The 14,787-nt window shown below is 39.5% G+C and overlaps 1 protein-coding gene across 1 annotated transcript in view; it reads left to right on the plus strand.

Moving 5' to 3' along the window:
- The window catches only part of LOC122791456 (mucin-2-like), a 539,946-nt gene that overhangs the window by 349,367 nt on the left and 175,792 nt on the right, over positions 1–14,787 (plus strand). The window contains exons 27-28 of the mRNA XM_044059201.1: positions 3,860–3,988; positions 11,371–11,518. Coding sequence (XP_043915136.1) covers positions 3,860–3,988; positions 11,371–11,518 — 277 coding nt within the window. The remainder of the gene's footprint in view (positions 1–3,859; positions 3,989–11,370; positions 11,519–14,787) is intronic.

Raw genomic sequence — 14,787 nt, forward strand, 5'->3', positions numbered from 1 at the left:
AGCTGGCTTTAGAGGATTTGATAAGGGATCTCAGCTTTTTGTTGAGACTGATGAGGGAGGTTTTCCAGTCTTGTGACCTCATTTTTTCTGCAACAGTTTCTTTCTTCAGTTGTAGAGTTTATTGATGGCTGAGGACCACCAGATTGGCTTCCTTTTTTTGGAGGAGAGCATCTTAGTTCTGTTCGGTATGGCAAGATCCATGCATTTGTGTACATGCTTGTACAGTCAGAATGAGCTGGTCCAGGGCACTGGAATTGATAAATTCCAGAAAGCTTTGGGTCTGTACATTGGTACTTGAATATTTTTCCCAGCTGATGGAACGGTAGTTGAAGTCACCCAGTATGAGAATATTGGGTTGATGCAGCTATTTTCCATTGGCATGGGTGCTGAGAAGTTAGCCACCTCTGTTTTTAGGAGCCCAAAGTTAGCTTTAGAGAAGTTTTTTAGGGTGGTTACCTTAGCGGGGGGGGGGGGGTCTAGGTGAGATGGAGATTTCCATAGTGATCAGTTTGTGGTCAGATTTAACCAGGGAGGAATTGACTATAGGTGTGGAACAACGGTCTCCCATGTTGGTGATAACCAGGTCGAGGATGTTACGTCCTCTAATGGGTGTCAGAATGAGCTGGTCTGGGGCACTGGAATTGATAAATTCCAGAAAGCTTTGGGCCTGTGCATTGGTACTTGAATATTTTTCCCAGTTGATGGAACAGTAGTTGAAGTCACCTAGTATGAGAATATGGGGTTGGACCTTGATAGATTGCAGGGTACTTAGGACTTTGGAGTGAGAGTCTAAGGACATATTTGGGGTTCTGTAGCAGGCTATGTCTTGTATTGCTGTCTTACCCAGTGTTAGTTGTACCTGAAGTATCTCGGATGCATTATGCTGGGCTACCAGTCTAGAGTTGTGCGTATCCTTTAAGAATATGGAGACACCTCTGCCTTTGGAGCTTCTGGACTTATTCTGAGGCTGAAAGGTATGGAATGAGTTGTAGCCTGGGAGTGCAGGGGTGCTTTCTGCCTCTTTAAACCAGGTTTCTGTTGCAGCACAGATGCCAACATTCTCCATTTTGAGGAGAGCTTCGAGCGAGTGTATCTTGAGATTTAGACTTCTAGTACTGAGCAGCATGACCCTCAGATTACATTTGTTTGTAGCTGTTATGGTGGAATTTTAGTCTTTGGAACACTGCCTAAAAAAGGTACGGAAGGGGTGTCAAGAGCCTTAGCCAGTATCTGGAAACCCAGGGGTGACAGATGCAGGCCATCTCTGGCAAAGCATCAAGGTCTGTCGATCATGTCATCCCAGGCAGACAGATACTGGATCCACTTAGAATGACATCAGAAACTTAGCCAATTGTTGAAGTCAATAATTTTCTGCTCGTACTGTGGTATAATTCTGGGTGACGGTAGAATACTGCTCAGGGCTAGGGTCATACCTACCTGGGCCACATAATCTGAGAGTTTCATCACATCTCTTTTCATGTAGTCCAGGGAGGTACATCTCAGGTCAATCACACCCACATGGACAAACAATGACTGAGTCATATTTGTACTTGTTGTGGAGTGATCTGAGTGCATGTGTTATGTGGCAGATCCTGGCACCTGACAGACAACTGACTGTCACCTACTCCTTGTTCATCCTAGTGAGTGGAACATCAGTGTGCCTCACAATTGAGTCTTCTATGATTAGTACATTGGGCAAAATGTTTTGCCTCGAGGGCTTGGGTTGAGGGGCACACTGTGGTGGTGAGATATGTATTCTGGGGTTGGTATTGTGTTGTTGTGGTCGAGTGCATTTCTGTCTTGGGGTCTCTTTTGTTTGGGTAAATTTTTATTGAGAGCCTCCACGAAGGTGGGTGTATGGTTTGTATTTCTATGTGTGGGTTGTGATATGACATCTATTACAGAAGGTAAGCACCTGATGTCCTTGCAAAGGTGATTTTCTCTTCTGCATAGCATAGCTGAATAATAACATTGGATTTAAAAGGAAAATAAAAAGGCTCAAACATAACATTTCAGTAAAGGGATGCAAAGGGGGCCATCCTGTGGCTTCAGAGAGCAGATACAACCACTGCACTATAACCACTCACTCACTACCCAAACCCCTTGACACAGTGATAGCACCAGTCTGTCACCAATGGGAATGAAACCAGCAAAAAATTCCTTTCTTATTATATTAAGCAAAGTAACCCTTATGCAGGAATGACCAGGAAGGTTGAAGTGTTTATGAATTGCACTTGTGATATCTATGAAGCAGCAGCAAGTGGGACAAATAGTTGCACCAGTATCCACCCTTCCATAACAATAGCAACACAGTACATAACACTATAAATATAAGTAGTGCTGTAGTGCTTCGAATGCTACTGACTACTATTAATGCCATCGTAATGAGATACATACATGAGTAACATTACCGATACAGTCATCGTCAATATTGTCACCTATGCCCCAGCACAGACCTAGGTCAGCAAAAAGATCACCATGCCAGATGCGCACACTGACTCAAACTGCTGAGTAAGTGTCCAGTGTGAGGATGCTACCCCTGCTCCCCTGCTACGTAAAAAGAAAACCAATGATACTACCTTGGAAGCCATGCAATAAGACTTGTTTAGTTCTATCACAGAGATGTGCTATGGAAGGATTGTGTCTGACACTTTATGATAAGCAATACATTATAAACATTTAAACACATGGAGACTATTTCAAAACATATATGTTTTTCCATATTATATAACTATGAGCTGTTACACATCAATAATCTGGTTTTGCTGCATTGTGATTATATTTGGATAAATTATATAGAATATTTTAATATGTTGCAAAAATATGAAACTAATAAGATACTAATGTAAAGAATATCATGTATATAGCACTTATAAGTTTCAGAAGGCTCATAAAACAGTTAATTGGGATCCTTTTGATACAGTGATCCTTATCTAATTTTCTCAGGAATATCCTTGCAACTTTTAATGGTCATAGAAGTGCTCAAGTATAATTTTAGATGGGCAAGCAAAACTTAGGGAATAAAGTGCATGATCCTTGTCTGCAAAGCTATTTGTGAGGCCTGTGTGCACATGATCTGTATCTGTGGTGATGTAGTTTTCATGTTCCATGGGACAAATAAACAACTAAGTCACTTATAAACACATTCAGCACCAGACCTAAAAGCTTATTAATGCCATCAGTGAGAGTTACTCCTTGGACTGCAATAAGGAACAGCCTAAAGATTCTATTAGTATATGCTTCGTCTTTTTTATTTTTTGAAAAATAATTGTTTTGCTATAGTTAATATAAATATTGTAACAAATTAATTTGCTGATCAAATTACTTATGTGTGTTCAGTATTTAAAAAGAAGCATAGCTTTATAGTATTTTTTGCCACAGTATCATTTGGTTTTTATCACCCACAGTGTCATAATATATTTAGGACCTCTCTGCTTATGTAAAACATGTTACAAACTCTCTGAGTCTGATTTTAACAGAGATAAAGTGGCAAATATGCTATCACTCAGGTATTAAGTAATTAATTTTGCTTCAAATTAAACCATACATAACGGATCTGCTTTATACATACATATATATATATATATATATATATATATATATATATATATATGTGTGTGTGTGTGTGTGTGTGTGTGTGTGTGTGTATATATATATATATATATATATATATATATATACATATATATATATATATATATATATATATATGTATATATATATATATATATATATATATATATATATATATATGTATATATATATATATATATATATATATATATATATATATATATATATATCTTGGTTAGGTGTCATTTAATCATGTAATAGCATTATCTGTTTTCTTTTTCTTCAGCTATGTTTTGCGATTACTACAATGATTACAAAGACTGTACCTGGCACTATAAGGCATGTGGACATCCCGAGTACCGAACTTGCTTCAACACAACAACATGTGAGAATACATCACTCCCAATGGTGGAAGGTAATAAAGCATTCTGTTATACAATTAAGACTGAAACATTTTATTTGACAGCGAAAACATGTTCTCAAAAGTCACAAGCATTTGCTGAAACATTCCCTACCTGTAATCAGAAAGGGAAACATGATCTCGTATTAAAAATTAGATATGTTCATGTATATACCTGTATTTCAGGAGTTCGAAGTAAAAATAAAAGTTGATTGATAACCTTCCTAAAATGTTAAACATATCCTGGTTCTTTGCTGTGTATTGTTCAGAAAGAAGTCTGAAATAATTAAAATGCTCTCATTTATTTGCAGTCTAGTAAAACAACAGTATTCATTTTAGACTTCATTTTGCACTAAAATGTTTCAAAAGTAACTTTATAGTCTCAGTGGCTGACAAGATCAATTGAATTTGTCCCCAGATACCATTTGACTTGTATGTGATCTTCATTAGATGATCACATTTTCTATTGAATGTAGGAGACATTCATGCTAATTACAAAAGAACAATGTCTAACATGCAAATTAGACTTCTGTTTTAATTAATATAAATGTCAACTGCATTCAATATACCATTTCTTTCTGCCTGCATATACAGTTTTTGATTGAAATGATAAGGAAACTGAATTTTGATTCAGTAGTTTAACAACTGAGGGACACCAGCTCACCTTTCTTGTTATTTAGAAAAACTGAGTAGATGAAATGTTTGACTGATTGCAAATACAGTTTTTTATCTTATCCTTGAAAGGTTCTATAGCCTGTCTGAGGAAGTTCTGTAATATGTTTTAGAATGAAAGTGCTTAGAATTTATTAAATAGCTATGCTGGAAGATTCGTCAGTGGCACATGTTTTTTTTTTTACAATTACTTGTTAAAGAGACCTATAATGTAATATTTTACAAATGTGTATGGTTGCAGTCTTGTAAAGAAGTACACGCTGAGTTATCACGTGACCACTGTTTACATTTTTAAAACATGTAATGAATACAGCTCTTAATTTTGTCAGATGCATAATTTTAAGGCACAATTCAACATTATTTTAAAAAGGACCACGTGAAACAAGACATCACAAACTGTATACAGTCTATAACAGGATTATGTAATTATACAGATAAGGATGAATCAGACGGGTCCTTTTCTAGCTGATATGTAGTTACAATAAAGCAGAAGCAATAATACAAAATGCAAGTCATGAGAATGCAGCAAAAAGAAAAACTGCACAAACAAGAAATATGATGCAGAGAAAATATTGCCATGGAAATATTCCAGCTAATAATCATAATAGCACCTTCTTAACAAGAATCATAGAACTACATTAAGCTCAACAGCAAAAAGAAGGCTTACTTTAAAATAATGCAAATACATAGATCCCGGGCATGGAATGATACATTGCGAACACTGCATCGTACTAGGAAAGCAATGGCAGTGATCATAAGCTGACTAGCCATTTACACCTTTAAGCAGACCAGCTTAAAAGATTTTGTCCTTCATTGCTTATTCATTTTTCTACATATTTGTACTCCTGAAGTTTGTAAGAGTATACTTAACTATTGCAAGAAGATTTTCTAGAATACAAGTTTAGATATGAACTATTTTTAACATTATGCCATAAAATATTAATTTACTGGTTATACCTATCTGGGCTAAATCTACTTGTAGTAAAGTCTCGATTAGAAAAGCTCCAAATTACATTTTACATTTAAAAATATATCAAGAAAAATGGTGAATGGCGCATGCTGTGACACATTAAATGAAATATGCTGTCTACACAGGCAATGAAAAACAACCATATTGGTACATTGTGTTGCTGTAGGTCATTAAAGAGAGCAACTTGCTTGTGAAAACATGCCTTACAGTACATTTATAGGTTCATAGGTGTGTACTAGGCTAATGGCCCTGGAGCCTTTACAAACCTAGCCCATAGGATTACCCTGACATTGTGCCACCCCACCTTAGTTCCCAGTGTCTCTGTCGAGCAGAGCCACTGGAGTGATCCCCGGGGTGAATTTTCTATTTCTCATCCACTTATCAAGGTTTCTCTTGAAGAGGAGCAGTGAGGTACTCTGTTTGACATGTATGGGAAGTTATTTCATTACCAAGGGCAGTCTCTGGGTTATGAACCTGTTCCTCCAGCACATTCTGTTGATTGTGGTAATGAGGTTGAGGTCACTGGAGCATGTAGTGCGGAGGGATTGAGATTTCTTTAGATGTAGCATTTCTAGCAGAGCTAGATCAGACATGGTTTTGTATGTGAAGCAGAGATCACCTCTAAGTAGGCGATATGAGACAGAGAATAGTTGGAAGTTTTTGAGTCTGTCCATATAGGACAAGTGTTTAAAGCCTAGGATCCTCTTTGTGAGGTACTTTTGTGGCCTCTCCAGTTGTTGCAGGTGTCTAGTGAGGTACATGCCAAATGGTGCATTGCACTCGATGACTGGCCTAATGAGGGAAGAGTAGAGGGAGACAATGACCTTTCTTCCTGGATGCAAAAACCTTAGTAATGAAATGTGCCACGTAGAAGGACTTTCTGACCGCAGTGGCAATGTGGTGGTCAAAAGAGAGGCTGCTGTCAACCTGTGTTCCCGGATCTCGTATAACACCTTCTATGTTTAGTGGCCTACCACCGATGTGGTAATTCATGGGAACCGGGTTTTCCCAAAGGGGATGACAACACATTTTTTGGCATTGAGTTTAAGGGCATGGTTCTGACACCAGTCGTTGGTCTCAGTGAGGCCTTTCTGTAGGATGTCAACAACACTTGGGGAGTTAATAATAGCTCCCAACTTGCAATCGTCTATGAACTTTGTCAGCCAGAGACCCTTTCTATTGACCTGGACTTCAGAGAAGTAGATACCAAACAGGAGAGGACCCAGGACCGAACCCTGTGGGACTCCACTCATGATTGGTCGGCAGTCTGACTTGGAGTCCGCTACTTTTGCACCATGGGTTCTATCTGTGAGCCAGTTTGCAAAGCACCTAGTGATATAGGGGTTAATGCCTAGCTTAGTGAGTTTTTCTATGATTCCTGAATGGGGAATGGCATCAAATGACTTGGCCAGATCAAGGTTGTTGTTGTTGTTGTGTCTTTTGGCTTTTTCCGGTTAGGGGTCGCCACAGCAGAACTCCGGTCTGCTAATGATTGGTAGTTGATTTTTATGTGCCGAGTTACCAGCCCTGATGCACAAACTTCATAGAAGGTACGCCCATTCACGCATGTCTCCACCCAGAAGATGCTCTAGCTGAGAATCGAACTGGACAGCGTCTTACTGTGAGGCGACAACGCTACCGCAGCACCACCACCGCGGACACTTGGCCAGATCAAGGTAGGCTGTATGAACCACCTTGCCTTCATCCACAGTTGTATGAACCACCTTGCCTTCATCCACAGCTCTGGTGACTGACTCAAAGAAGTCGACCAAGTTGAGCAGGTATGATCTGCCCTTCACAAAACCAAACCATATGGGATCCAGAGTTTGGAGATTCTCTATATCCTTGTTTATTAGGTCCATGATGATGTGTTCCATAGCTTTGCATATCAGACTCATTTGGCTAATGGGGCGATAGTTCCCAGGGTCTTTAGTCGCTCCTCCTTTGTGGAGAGGGATGACTGTAGCAGTGCGTCATTTGGTAGGGACAAAGGCTGAGGTGAGGCTGTGATTGAACAAGGAACACATGTGAGGTGCCAGTTCACTCTGTAGTTCATGTAGAACACAGTCAGGGATATTGTCTGGTCCCATGGAAGCTGTATTCTTGGCCTTGGACAGTGCTGTTTTCACCTGTGCAGCAGTAATACTGGGTGCCTGGCAAGCTACTGTTATTGTGATTGGTTCTTTGGGGGGGTAAAGTTGGCACTGAATCAGTCAGCCAGTATATTGCATCCCACCTAGTGATATAGGGGTTGATGCCTAGTTTGGTGAATTTATCAATAATTCCCAAGTGAGAAATGGTATCAAAGGCCTTGGCCAGATCAAGCTAGGCTGTATACACTGCTTTACCTTCATCCACAGCCCTGGTGATTGATTCAAAGAAGTCAACCAGGTTGAGCAGGCATGATCTCCCTTTCACAAAGCCAAATAGAGTGGGGTCTAGAGTTTATAGATTTCCTCTATCTTTGTTAATCAGTTCCATGATGATGTGCTCCATAGAGTTACATATCAGACTCATCAGGCTAATGGGGCAATATTTCCAAGAGTCTGTAGTCGCTCCCCCTTTATGGAGAGGGATGACTGTAGCAGTGTGCCATTCGGTAGGGACAAAGCCTGGGGTGAGGCTGTGATTGAACAGGTATGTGTCGCCAGTTCACTTTGTAGTTCATGTAGAACACATCCAGGGATATTGTCAGGTCCCATGGAAGCTGTATTCTTGGCCTTGTACAATGCAGCTTTAACCTGTGCTGCAGTAATGCTCAGTGCCTGGCATTCCTCCGGTATTGTGATTGGTCCTTTGGGGGGGGGGTAAAGTTGGCACTGAATCTGTGGGCCAGTATGCTGGCAATATCTGTTGGCTCGGTATAGGAAGTACCATTGTGCAGTAGCTCAGAGCAAATCTGGGTATTGCCACAGAGATTCTTTACATAACTATAGAAGGCCTTGTGGTTGTCTTTACTATCTGCTGCAATTCTGTTTTCATAGCTAGCTTTAGAGGATTTGATGAGGGATCTCAACTTTTTGTTGAGGCTGATAAGGGAGTTTTTCCAGTCTTGGGACTTTACCTTATTCCACATCAGTTTTCTCCTTCTGTTGTAGAATTTGTTTATGGAAGGAGACCACCAGATTGGCTTCCTTTTTTTGGAGGAGAGCTTCTTGGTTCTATCGAGTATGACGAGATCCATGCATTTGTGTACATGTTTATACAGTGCATCGGTGTATGATTCGGCGGTCATGCAACTATTCTGCATTTGCATGGGTGCCATGAAGTTAGCCACCTCTAGTTTTAGGAGCCCAAAGTTAGCTTTGGAGAAGTTTTTCATGATGGTTACCTTTGTGGGTGGGGTGGGGGTGCATGCCATGTGGATTTCCAGGGTGATTAGTTTGTGGTCGGATCTAACCAGGGAGGAGTTAACTATTGGTGTAGAGCAAGGGGCGCCCATGTTAGTAATGACCAGGTCAAGAATGTTGCTACTTCTAGTGGGGGTAAGTATGAGCTGGTCCAGGGCATTTGAATTAATGAATTCCAGGAAACTTTGGGCAAGTGTATCTTTACATGAGTAGTTTTCCCAGTTAATGGAGGGGTAGTTGAAGTCACCCAATATGAGAGTGTTAGGTTGGACCCTGATATTCTCTAATGTGCTTAGGAATGTGGAGTGTGAGTCTTGGGACATTGTTGGGGACCTATAGCAGGCTACGACCTGAATCGCTGTCTTACCCAATGTTAGCTGCACCTGAAGTATCTCTGATGCGTTATGTTGGGCTACCAGTCTGGAGGTATGTGCATCCTTTATGAATATGGAAACGCCACTGCCTTTGGAGCTTCTGTCCAAGTTCTGGGGCCGAAAGGTGTGGAATGAGTTATAGCCTGATAGTGCAGGGGTGCTTTCTGCTGCCTTGAACCAAGTCTCTGTTACAGCACAAATGTTGATGTTCTCCATTTTAAGGAATGCTTTGAGCGAGTGCATTTTCAGATTTAGACTTCTAGCGTTGAGCAGCATGACCCTCAGATTACATTTGTTTGTAGCTGTTACAGTGGTAATTTGGTATTTGGAACACTGCCTAAGAAAGGTACTACAGGGGGGCAAGAGCCTTGGCCTGTATCCGGAAGCCCAGGAGTGATAGATGCAGGTCATCTCTGGCAAAGCATCGAGATCTGTTAATCATGTATAATCATATATGCAGCAGCTGGAAAGGCCACAGAAGTACATCATAAAGAGGATTACTGGCCTCAAACAAATGCCCTACACTGACCGCCTCAAAAAACTCCAGCTTTACTCCGTAGCATATCGCCTACTCTGAGGTGATCTCTGCCTAACATATAAAGCTATGTCAAACCCAGAGCTGCTGGACATGCTGCACCTAAAGAAATCCCAATCCCTCCGAGCTACACGCTTTAGGGACCTAAACCCTTGTCACCACAATAAACAGGACATGCTGGAGGGATAGATTCCTGTCCCAGAGACTTTCCATACCCTGGAACAGGCTACCCATCTATGTCAAGCAAAGTTCTTCATTAGCACTCTTCAAGAAAAATCTTGATGAGTGGATGGGAAATAGGAAATACACCCCGGGGATCACTTCTGTGTCTCTGCTTGACAGTGGCACAGGAAAATAACTTTCTTGGGTGGTGTAAGCCGGGGAACCTTGTTGGCTAGGCTTACATAGACCCTTGGGCCAATAGCCTAGTACCTAGCTATGAACCTATGAACCTATGTCATCCCGGGCAGACAGATACTGGATCCCCTAAGAATGACACCAGAAACTTAGCCAGTTGTTGAAATCAATCATTTTTTGCTTGTACTGTGATATAATTCTGGGTGATGGTAGGATGATGCTCAGGGCTAGGGTCATACCCACCTGGGCTACATAATTCAAGAGCTCCTCCATGTCTTTTTTCATGGGATAGGAAGAGTGGTATTGTTTTTGTAAGTGCTGTCACACCTTCTTGGTGTTTCTATTCTTACCATGGTTACAGGCATATTGAGTCTAGTATATGCACGTAATGGGCTGTGGAGGAGAACACTCACCACACTGAATGTTTAAGAGAACACTGAATTTTTGTTTTTATATTGAGATATCAAAGGATTTGGGCATCAGGGTTTTGTAGGCTGGCCAAGTGGAACACATTCAAATAGCTCCAGATTAATACTGAATACTCCCATTATTTTGTTTTCTGCTCATCAGTATAGTATGGCGAAATGGGCAAATAAAAAAAATTGTAAACGATCAAGCTTGCAAAAGGTCACTCTGAAGGTCAGTATCCATGTGATAATCAGTTCTGAGATATATTTCCTCTAGTGATCTCCTAAACAATACAGTAGAAATGCTTGCAAGTTCTGATTATGTTGACGAACCAATCAGCAAAATAAAAGACATCATAAAAATGTTAAGCAACTGTCATGAATTGGTGAGGTGTGAAACCAGGTTAACAGGTACTAATATCAGTTAATCTCTCTCATTAACAATTTCTTCCATCTGCCTGTAACAGGAACAAGATCATGTATATGTCTATTTTAAAGACATGTTTCTGTATCCTAGTTGTATTCAAACTTGTCCGACTCAACAAAGTGACAGGAAGTCATTTTTGAAATAAAACTTACTTGTATAGAGAAAAATGAAGGGTAATCACCATTCAAAATGTAAATAATTATACTCATGGAATTTTCAACATATTAGTCAAATGAATAATAAAAAAACAAACTTTAAAAAAATTTAAAGGTACATTTCCATCTGGTACTTTTTTCTGTTTTCAGGCTGCTTTCCTGAGTGCTCTGCAGACAGGCCAATTTATGATGAAATGAGTGGAAAATGTGTGGCAGAAGAAGATTGTGGCTGTGAAATCGATGGTGTTTATTACCCTGTTAATGCAACAGTTCCAACAGATATAAACTGTACAACATGGTAAGTGATAATGTAAAACTGTAACAAGCTAATGCAAGGATCCTAACAGACATAAACTGCAGAAAATGGTAAGTGATACATACTTATAGATCTGTAAAAAACTTCAGATTTCAGCACTAATTATGTTCATGGCTAAGCCTGATTTTTTTTACCAACAGACTTTTAGACTAAAAAATATAAGATGACTTCTTTTACACACATGATTCTGTCTCTAATATTTTAGGGAATTGGTATTTGGAACCAATCGAACCAAACAAGTCACAAAGACAGAATCTCTCCACTATATGGATTATTTATTTAGTTTGTTTATCAGGGTAGTAAACTGATCAGAACAGACAATTTGTAGAAACAGCCCTGTTGAAGAAATTCACAAAACCAACCAAGCAAACAAACAAATAGAACAGGGCTATTTCACAAACACAGAGTAATCACAGAAATTAGTCTAGCAGACAGTTCAAATTACTTTTAGTAATATATTTTGGGCTTAAGTTACAGGTGAGGAAAGAGAGTGGAAGCTGTACTGCTGTGGGCGAAGGAGGAGTTAGGTAAAGTGCGCAGCTGAAAAGCCCTTGCAATCAAATTTAAGATAATGGTGTATTTTGAGTTATGCATTGAAAGTGGAGAGAGAGATTTCTTTCAGCTAAAGGAGAAGGGGTTGCAAGAGTTTGGGTGCAAGAATGGAGAAGGAATGGCCAGTACAGTGCAGTTTGGTTTGGGATGCCTGGAATGAGGAAGTTAATTGTGAGAAATTACCGAGGATGTAGGGGGTGGTTTTCTTTTGGAGTTTGACAGCAAGAAACAGAATGGCACCTGGTTGTAGTAATTTAAAATGAAGAAACCCTAGGAGTAGTTCAACTCTGTAGCTGACTAGGAGCCATTTGGCTTTGGAGAGAGTGGTGAAGTGGTGTTCCGGTGCGAGGGAGTTGAAAATGAATCAGCAGATTTGTTTTCAGTAGACTGTAGAGCCTATTTTACTGATTGTGGCAATGGTGAGGGGGCCCATATTCAAGTTAAGCAAGGAAGACCCCATTTGCCAATTGCGGCTCTAGGTGGTCTGGAGAGAAATAAAGATTTCATGGTATTTGCACTGAGGTTATAGAAATTAAGTGGCTGTTCCAGCAAAAAAAAAAAAAGGTATTTAAAGGATATGGTTAATTTTGTTGGGGTACCATTAATATGTTGGCTATATGGGATGTTGAGATTCGTAGGAGTTTTTTTTTTACTTTTGTGCGATTCCCAATGGATAAAATCATATCAATAAATAACGTAAGCATGGAAATAGTTGATGCAAATGACTGAGCAATTCATGACTGTTCTAATAAAGGGTTACAAGACTCAGAAGGGAGGGAACACTATTAAGTAATGGAATACAAATTTCACATATTTTTTTTTATTATTTCCCAGTGCCATGTTACAGAGCTACATAACTCATTCCTGCTTAAATCACTGATTGTCCTCTTGATATGCATCACATCTGCAGGAACTACTTGTGTGTACTGCCTTATCTCATTCAAGTATATAGTGACTGAAAGGCAGACCAGACACAAAAATATAGTTATAATGTAGCTTAAAATTTATGCAGAATTTGCTGTATTCAGTACCACAATTAAGCAGCTTAGATGTGAGAAAATGATTAAAATTATACCAGTAATACAAAAAAAAAGATGTTTTACTTGTTTAAAATAGCTTTCTCACATTTAAAAGCAACTGTGTCTGAGAGTTCCATGCAGCTGCTGCAGCCTGCCAACAGACTGGAATCTACTGACTGTTGTCATTTGCCCTAACAGAATTATAAGTGAGCCTATCAGGTCTTTGGAGTTTATATGCATATACATATGTGATATGGGTTGTATGAAACAAATACTATGATAACTGAGGACTAGAGCATTTAAATTTATGGCTAGTAATATATGCAGTTTTTATTATCTTACATTAATTATTCATAAATTGCATGGCATGACCCATGCCCTTTCTGTAGCACTATAGGATTAACAGGAATCTACTGTAGTAACGTAAGCACCACTTGCACAGATTGGAGTAGGTTTCTGCAATCACTTGAAAATACTTTTACTTAAAAGCAGCCACTATTTTATTTTATTTTTTTGGAAGGAGCAAGACCGCTACCCCCCATGTGAACTATCTGCCCCACACCCCAATCTATAAATATATTGCTTCCAGTGGCACACAGACTCAAAGTCTGTATATTAAATAACACATTCTTTATGTCTGAGAGTCTTGCACCTGAATACGTAGACAGGCACTCAGCTGTGAGCAAATGAGCCAAATGCAGCCGGATGACAACTAAGTAAAACACTGCCAGATGAAACATTAAGCTTAATCAGCAGAGTTCTTTGTCTGCTTAAGCCATTGATGACACATCTTTTATTAATGGTGTGGCCATCAGAGGATCAGCTGCTGGGAACAGGATCAAAGGTCAGCTCTTATAAGCTGGGATCATATTAGACAAGGCATTCATATGAATAGCCTTCTAATAGAGGCCAGGCAAGGGCTAGCTGCAAGCCTTTAATGCAGTTACTGACGAGACTGGTAGACATGGGTACATGCATGGATACCACTTCTCCAGCATCCCTGCATGTTTGTTTCTTTTGGACAAATAATACCAAATGCAAATAAATCAGTGTCAGTACAATAATGAAATAGCCTGCTATTTACATTTCCTAGCCTAAGAGATAACACTGAGCATTGCTGGGCCATCATGTGGTAGTTCCCCTGGTGAGAATGGAAACCATCTGGTACAGTAAAATAACAGTAGTGCCGTAACTGAAATAACAGGTGGGTGTTGAGTGGTCCAGACATTTGGAAAGGTGCCAGTAAATCATTGGAGGAATGATCATGTATAAATCTGTAAAATAGTGCTTTACATTGCAGTTCAGCTGCTTTAATCCTTCAGATGAGATATTAAACTAAGGGCCCTTCTGATGGAGCTGATGGTAGTTTAGTTGGATGTTAAAGGTACAGTGGCACAAATGAGCAATTTCCCCTTTGTTCTTACCAAGTATTCCCCTATATGTATAAATGCCATCTCAGGTATCCTCTGAAAATAGGCCATATGCCTAAAGGGACTAACCTGGTCAAGAACAAACAAACAAACAAACAAATAAAAAAATAAATAAATCAACTTTTAACTCTGCCATTTTATTTCTTATTTATATTGCTAGTTGCTACACAAGCAAATAAATGAATAAACTTAATAATGTACTGTGTGCCATATGCATTTTGCTACTGATATAATCTGTTCTATGTCTAAT

This window comes from Protopterus annectens, chromosome 17.part0 (genome assembly GCF_019279795.1).
Source record: "Protopterus annectens isolate FY-2018-M chromosome 17.part0, PAN1.0, whole genome shotgun sequence".
Classification (NCBI taxonomy): Eukaryota; Metazoa; Chordata; order Ceratodontiformes; family Protopteridae; genus Protopterus; species Protopterus annectens.